This window comes from Nannospalax galili, unplaced genomic scaffold (genome assembly GCF_000622305.1).
Source record: "Nannospalax galili isolate Female #2095 unplaced genomic scaffold, S.galili_v1.0 scaffold514, whole genome shotgun sequence".
Classification (NCBI taxonomy): domain Eukaryota; kingdom Metazoa; phylum Chordata; class Mammalia; order Rodentia; family Spalacidae; genus Nannospalax; species Nannospalax galili.
In genome coordinates this window covers 233,369-241,678 of record NW_008336076.1, presented here as the reverse complement: position 1 = coordinate 241,678, position 8,310 = coordinate 233,369, and the positions used below count along the sequence as shown (strand labels likewise).

Here is an 8,310-nt window from a genome sequence, read left to right as displayed (position 1 = left end):
TGAACTGTAAACCTAAAAATGTACAGCCAATTTTGTAAGAGATGCATCCTAGCTCAGAAAATTTTTATTGAATATGTCAATGCTGATGTAATGAAATGCTTCTTCTAAGGATGTGGTTATTAAATAAATAATTTTAAAAATGAGTACATGAGGGGCTGGAGAGATGGTTCAGTGTTTAAGTGCTCAGGCTGCTCTTACAAAGAACCCTGGCTCAATTCCCAGCACCCACATGATGGCTAACAACCATCAGTAACTCCAGTTCCAGGGGATTCGGACACCCTCTTCTGAATTCCTTGAGCACTGCATGACATGGGTACATATACATACATGTAGGCAATACACTCATACCCATAAAATAAATAAATAAAATATAAAATGACTATATGAGAGTGATATTCTGATGGACCAATGGAGATTCAAGTGATGATCTGCTGTGAAGTTCTGTATTAAAAATTCTCAAATCAAGATATTTGTGCTCTTTAGATATGTTCACAAGGTACATGTTCTAAGAAAAATCAAATCTGTTTGAAAAATCACATGGCACCATAACTTCTAGTTCATAGCTTATTTCAACAATACTTTACATCCTTCATTCTGTGTTTATGAAGATACCAAATATTCATGGAGAAAGAATTACTCACAACTTGAAGCAGAGACAGGTAACCAAGTCCAACATTATCAAAGTTTACTTTCAGGTTTTTCCATCGCACATTTCCACTAACATTCATTAGGGCAAAACACTCAGAACGATTTTCAACTTGAGTTGTAGGAAAGCGAATCCCATCTGTAGTGTTAATACACTCATAGAACTTGCCAGCAAACAAATTCACTCCCATGATGCTAAATATTAGCCAGAATATAAGACATACAAGAAGTACATTCATGATGGAAGGAATTGCTCCAATGAGTGCATTCACCACCACCTGTTATCCAAAGAAAGAATGATTAGGACCAGTAGAAAAATATCAAATAAACCACATTGGTGTGAGATTAAATACATAAGACCAACCAACCATGCCTATACTGAATGCCTGTTAGATGATGCTTAGTAGTACAACAAGCCAGACAAAGTGAGGCATGAAGCTTGTAATTAGTGAATTTATAAATTTCATGATTAACACAATAAATCTAGTAGCAAAATACAAGACAAAATGGCTAAGATGATGGTGCACTTTAAATGAATGAAAAATTAAAATAACAAACCAAAAACTTGATATTGACAAGATGAAGTCACAAAGTCTGCACATTCTAGAAAATAGAGAAACACAAACATAAATGGTAAAAAATAAATGAGGTGCATATTTACAGTCTCGTATTCCTGGAGTTGCCAGCATTAGGCATCCCCTTCCCCTATATAGTGAAGCCCCTAGTTTGTATTAGATCGACTTAAGATCAAGAATCTTTTAACGATTTGATTCAGGTGGTTCTGCCAAATGCAAGGTACCTTCCCTAATTTTTTTTTCTAACTCTAAAAGTATCTCTTATTAAACATGTGGCTAGACGCAGATAGTGCTGGCCTCATCCAAAATGAGTGCAAGGTGCAGCTAATCTTCACTACTTCCTTTATTTGTTTTCCAGCCTTTCTTTTGCTATTGATCCAATGATCTCACCACTTCGACTTGCCTGCATCACACCTTCTATAGTATTTCTCATTTCCCAGGTTTTCTTAATTATCCCATCCTTCAGAAACCCATGTTTCTTCTCACCCTTCAGTTCTAATGCAGATCTGAGCACAAATGAGCTATGGCTAGTTTGTTAGAAAATAGAACAGAGTTCTCTCTTTATTTTCAACATTTAAATCAGGCTCTCAAGATACTTCCAAATGGGAACACATTGGGGAGTTCTGACTATCTGTGAGATATTCTAGAATAGAGAGAAGAAAAATATTCTTCACTATCTTCAGTGAGTGTGGGTTACATGGTTTCTATTGTTATTGTAACCATATTTCACACATACATAAATGGACATGACTCTGTTCCAATATAACACCTTCATAAAACAGTCCATCAGCTTGTGGGCAGTGTTTTCTTGACCTCTCTGTCAGAGCACTGAGGTAGCTAGCCAGGCTGGGCTAGACGTTTGTATTTCTAAACAATCCCAGGTGGTGTTGACAGCTGGTCAGTAGATACATGAACAGAATCAGTGAGCTAGCTTGGTCTCCATATTAAGTTGCTCTAGAGATTTCAGTGAGGGAAGAAATAAGTAAAAATATGATGAGAATTTTGAGTGTTTATTCAAAGAGAAAGGGTATCCAGTCATGTCTGGTGGTGGACAGACGAGGAAAATCTTTATGAAGATTAAGGGTAAGAGATGCTTGTATTGATGATGTGTTGAATGCTCTATTGATGTTCCTGAGCTTGGGGGTCAGACAGGAAGGAGAAACACTAGAGGTAGAGAGAACACAGCTGGCATGAGAAATCAGGAGTGACTCTGAAGAGGGAGAAATTTGGATGATGTGGACTGATTGCAAGTAGTACAACATTGTCTTCTATGTGTGTTATGAAGAAGTTGCTAATTTAATGCAGCCCTTAAAGCTAGATTGGTTGTAGATGTTTGTTTCACTTTGTCTCTACTGAATGAATTCCTTTTAGGTACTATGGAGCCTGCTGCAAATGAACTAAACTTTTGGAGCTTCAGTTTTATTCTAATACAATTGTGATGTAATGCCACAGATTTTGTATATTTAGACCATGAAGTTAAGTATGATGGCTGTTATGTTACCTTCTTATTATTCTTATATTCTCCACAAAAGACCCTTAATCAAATATCATTTGGACATCTGATTTAGAAAAATCCTTGATTTATATGAGAAGTGATCTCATCACTTGAATTTCTAGCATAGGAAACTCCCCTGAAAAAGGGAGAGACCACTTATTGGGATCATTTGATTTTCAAACAAGATTATATAAAGAAAGGATTACAGTATCAATTTATTCTTTTGTTAAATATAGGCATTCCAAAATACTGTGTGCATATGTACTTACTACATACAAACCCATATGTGTATGTATATGTACATGTGTGTTTTTGGCAACAGTCTAGAATAACTACGTACTTGTTTTAGAAATATATCACAGTGCATTTAAGCAATAAGTACTTTAGCTTAGGTAATTTGGGAGTTTCTTACCCTCATTCCTTCAAATCTAGACAAAGCTCTTAGAGGTCTTAAAGCTCGTAGTGTCCGGAGAGATTTAATGGGGCCAAGGTCTGAGTAGCCAAGGGTGTTGGCTACTAAAGTAACCAAAGATACCTACAAAAACGACATTTTCATTGATTATTTCAATAAAGTGACAAAGAATAAAGAGGAAAAGTCATTCTAAATCTCACTAAGAGAAATACAAGAATATAATTTTCCATACAACAAAGTTATTTCAGCCCCCTCCCCAAAATATTAGATAGCTTTTGAAAGAAAGTAGAGTTCAAGGAAGGTTAAATAAAAGAAATAATTGAAAGATTACTTACTGTATCTAAATATAAACAATACATATATTTTTCATTTTTTTTGCAGTTAGTGGTTATGTATTTGCTTGCTAAATATGAAAATTTAATAAAACTATCAAAATTTCAATTAAAATAAATCTCATGGCATACCTAAGTGTTATCCTGAGCCCCTAATAAAAGCATGGTAATAGCCCAACTAAATCTGAAGTATAACCCTTGTTCAGAACCCATCTGAAGATCTGTGACCGAAATGGGACAATTTCAAAACCAAGTTGCTTAAGCCTTTAGTTTGTCAAGACTAGTACCAAAGATCTGTCTTGTAGTAAGTTATGGAAAGAATTTTCGAAAGATATGGAAGAGAGTGAGGCCAGATAATCTTATTTGCTTCACAACAAAACTAAATAAATAAGATTTTAATCATGTTAGTTCTACCAGCCATGATGACCATCTTATAGGAAATTGTGTCCTTTCTATGAATTATCTCAAAAGAAAGAATACCTGTAGAAAGGAAATAGCATCCATTTTAGTAATAGAACAGTGAGTTCCACAATAAACAAAGCTGTGGGTTTCTAAGTGCCTGGCATCTCTGCATAAGTTCCATTGATTTCATCTGCTGTACATTGTGCTACAGGCACAGTATCTAAATATGATGCCTTCAGTGTAAGCTAATGTGATGACTAAGACAGCATTTCTAGAGAAGAGTGGCTTTATGGCAGTTTCTTCCATTTAACTGTTTAGAGAATAAAATATTCATTGCTCCCAAGTTCAGTGCTGCTGCTACTTGAGACCTGTGAACTGCTCTATGAAGTAGGAGATGGTAAAGTGTTTGTCCTCGAGGAGTGGATTTGGAGGGCTTGGGGGAAGAAGGGGGTGAGTATGATAAAATGCTTTGTCTGAGAGCCCCCTGCCTCTGCCTCCAGAGTATGGGAATAAAGGTGTGCACCACCACACTCGGCAATAAAAAGAATTTTTGAAAGGTATTTGTCCTCATGTAGTTACTTTGGACTATCTCAATAAATGTTACATTCCTCTTTACATTCCCTACAAGTAGCAGAACTCATCGCTCCTTTTCTCACTCTGAAACAAATTCAGTCATTCCTGCCCATTATTTTCCATTGACGAAGTTAGAAAAAGGACACACTCTCCTGTTAATAAGAAAAAAAAGATTTAATGTGTCTTAAAATTTGAATAGTCTCTGAGGAAGAAGAACTCTTCTTCAAATCAGTACTGAATTTATGATAGGGAATATATGAATGGTGTCTGAGAAAAATGACACTACAATCTGCAACTGAGCATATGTGTACATCCTTATATACACACCTTTGCTTTTATACATACATTTATAAGTACAAAACCATGTGTCCATACTGAAAAATAATGATCAGATAAGTTTCAAATCACCAAAAATGTGCATAAATCAGAAGGTGTCACTCCTCGGCATAAATACAGAATCAGTGATTGTGAAATCTGACTGAACAGCTGAATGATAGTAAGATGCTTACAACAGTTTACTGGGTCCCACCTCTGTTAATTCAACAGATCTATGGAGACTACGAGAATTTGCATTCCTAGTGAGCTCCCACATACAAATGCCAACTAATGCTTTTGGTTTAAGGATCATACCTAGAGAACAACTGTTCTAGGGAAGTTTCCTGATTAAAAAAAAATAATTTTAAAACAGTATCCCTTAAATATGCATTCCTATATTTGGTTATCTGGCAGCAAGAATATTCTGTGGGTCTTTCTCTTGATATTATGCATTGTGAAATACTATGTGTATGTACACATGTGCATACATATATCCATGCATTGTAAATTATTATGTATATATGCACTATACATATGTCGCTATATTTTCAAAATATTAAATAACATTTTAAATTGATGTTACAAATTTCCCGGAGTTCTGCTATTGCATTATCCCCAACAGGATGTCACACACATTGAATAAATTCTAATTTTAAAATATGAAACACTATAATTTCTATTAAGCAGACTTATTTCTTAATTTAAAAATAAGTTCATCTCCACTAATGTGAAATAAAAATTTAATTTTACTATCAAACTTGTATTTTTAAACTGAATGAGAAAAAGACAGAATTACATTAAAAAATTAAGAGAAAAGAAATCTATATTTCTTCCATCATTTTTTTTTTATTTTGGTTAGACTTTCTTTAAAAGTACTCCATTACAAAGTATTTACCACAACATTTTTCTTTCTCTTGGTGATAACAAGATAAATTTGTCTAATAAAAAATACACATGATGGGCGTGGTAGCACATGCCTTTAATCCCAGCACTTGGGATGCAGAGGCAGGTGATCTCTGTGAGTTCAAGGCCAGCTTGGTCTACATAGGGAGTTCCAGGACAGCTGGGGCTACAAGGAGACACTGTCGCAAAAAGACCCCCCTCAAAAAATTATATCATTCAAGTGCAAATTGGAGTTTACTGAATAAAGTGAATGGATAATAATAGGGATTATGACAGTTGATTTCTATTTGAGATTCCTTGGTCTCATAAATGGGAGCAGAGTCTTCTTTCAAGATCAAAGAGATCCTTGGGGGAGATAAGAAAGGATGGGCAGTAATCAGAATATATTATATATGTGTAGGAAATTGTCAAAGAGCAAATTAATTAATAATAAAAAAGAAGTAAGCTGGGTTCAGTGGCACATGCCTTTAATCCTAGCACTTGGGAGGCAGAGGTAGGTGGATCTCTGTGAAGAGCAAGGCCAGGCTGGTCTACATAGTCAGCTCCAGGCCAGGTGGGGCTACAGGGAGCCCTTGTCTCACACACACAAAAATAAGTAATGCTTAAAAAAATTGTTCTTGGGGCTGGAGAGATAGCTCAGTGGTTAAGAGCATTGGCTGCTCTTGCAGAGGACCCAGGTTTAATTCTTAGCACCCACATGGCAGCTAACAACCACCCATAACCCCAGTTCCAGGGGAATCTGATGCCTTCTGACCACCCTGGGTATTGCAGAACATGGGCACACCTACTTGCACACAGGTAATACACTTGTACACATAAAATAAAAATAATAAAAATATTTTTTAAAACCACTCTCTTCCTCCTCCTCCTCCCCTTCCCCATACTCCTCTCTCCTCCCCTCCTCCTCCCCCTCCTATCTGCCCCCTTCTCCTACTTCTACCCTAATTCCTCCATTTTTTTCTGAGCTGGAGATTGAATCTAGGCAGGCAAATACTCAATTTATAATTGAGCTATATCTCTAGCCCTAAGATCACTTTTCACTTTGTTAAAAGTACCACATAAAATAGTGTTCTTATGTATTTTCCATCATGCAAGTACTGCAAAGTTCTTTGAGCTCATCATTTGAAATTCTTAATGACTCCTTCTGTGTTCTGTCCTTCTAGAAAGAAGGGGCAGTTGAAGTTTAAGAAAAGGACAAAAGTGCTTCATTTTGGCTTTCTCCATCCTTGTGACTGACATGAACATTTAAAAATTCCATACCTTTCTTTTTCCCTAACACAGAACACTTCAGTTCTGTCATTTTTACATAAATTTCAGCATACATGTCATAAAACTTGGTACATCCCCCTCTTTCTCCTAATTCTATTCTGTGAAAAAAAATTCAGAATCCTCCTTTAAAGGAATCCTCCTTTAAAATATGTTTCTGCCATTTTCTGTTGCTTTTTTTTTATGTTAACAAGAATGGTATTTAAACTTGATCTATCTATCTATCTATCATCTATCTATCTATCTATCTATCTATCTATCTATCTATCATCTATCTAGCTAGCTAATCAAATTTCTTTTTACTTTAGAAAACACGTACAATACAAGATTACTAATGTTAGAATAGTATGGAAGAAAATTTACTTTCATTGAAGGATTATTGTTCCTGTCATCACAGACATATTTTGACTGGCTATGTTAATATTCCTAAAAACATAAACTTTTGGCTTGGAAATAAATGAAGATGACAAAACTAGAATGACAATATAGAAAGTGTTGATGAAAACACTATGAAATACTTAGAATAAATCTTGTTTTAAATTTGATTCTAAAATACATACATCAACAATTAAGAAATCCAGCCAACACCAGGCGTTGGTGAAGTACGTTTTGTAGCCATATGCCACCCATTTCAGCACCATTTCCAGAATGAAGATGTAGGTGAATATCTTGTCAGCATATTCCAGGATGATCTTAATGGTCTTTTTCTTCTCAATATATATATCTTCAAAGGCCTGTGGAAATAACATTCAAGTTTCAGTTCAGGCACAACAAGAGAAGCAGGAAATATGGTTCGGATGGTGAGATCACTGAAAACACCCTGCTGTGAGCCAGCTTCTTCTCTCTAGTTTACAGCACCTGCGTAGCACCTAGTTGTAACGTTCTTGCTCCTTGTTACTAGAGGCAAAAAGAGATTTCAAAAGAATGAAATTACATATAATCCTTTGAAAGAATGGGCTCTGAAACCTGTAAGGGTTTTCACTTTCATCTGCCTGCTCTTTTTCTCTCCCTTCAAATGGAAAGAATCCTGATAATTGCAGAATTTACTCCAGAGTCTCTCTTAAACCTTTATAATCCTACACTTTCCTTCACATCCACCCAGAGGATTTGCAGCTGCTTTGTTGGCTCTTACCTGCTCTTACCTCCCATTACCCACCTCTATGCCAAGAACAAAGTAGGGCGTGAGGAAAGGCTTTCTAAATCAAAGACTGTAGTAGTTTAGTAGGGCTACAGGACATATTTTTTTCCCTTGAAATTCTGAAACCATGTTTAATCATTCACTAAGAACTTCTATTCTGCATGTCAATGTTAAATTCATTCCATGTAAGTACTTACGTACTTCAAGAACTTTACAAAAAAACTTTGTTATTATTATTTTATTTTATATGTATG

General features: G+C 35.6%; 1 protein-coding gene across 5 annotated transcripts in view; it reads right to left on the bottom strand.

Annotated features, from left to right (window-relative positions):
- Scn9a (sodium voltage-gated channel alpha subunit 9) overlaps nt 1-8,310 on the bottom strand; it is a 218,082-nt gene that overhangs the window by 22,505 nt on the left and 187,267 nt on the right. For all 5 annotated transcript variants that reach the window (XM_008830879.2, XM_017797574.1, XM_008830881.2 and 2 more), the window contains 3 exons: nt 7,479-7,652; nt 3,128-3,250; nt 642-923 (listed from right to left, as the gene is read on the bottom strand). In XM_008830879.2, coding sequence (XP_008829101.1) covers nt 642-923; nt 3,128-3,250; nt 7,479-7,652 — 579 coding nt within the window. The remainder of the gene's footprint in view (nt 1-641; nt 924-3,127; nt 3,251-7,478; nt 7,653-8,310) is intronic.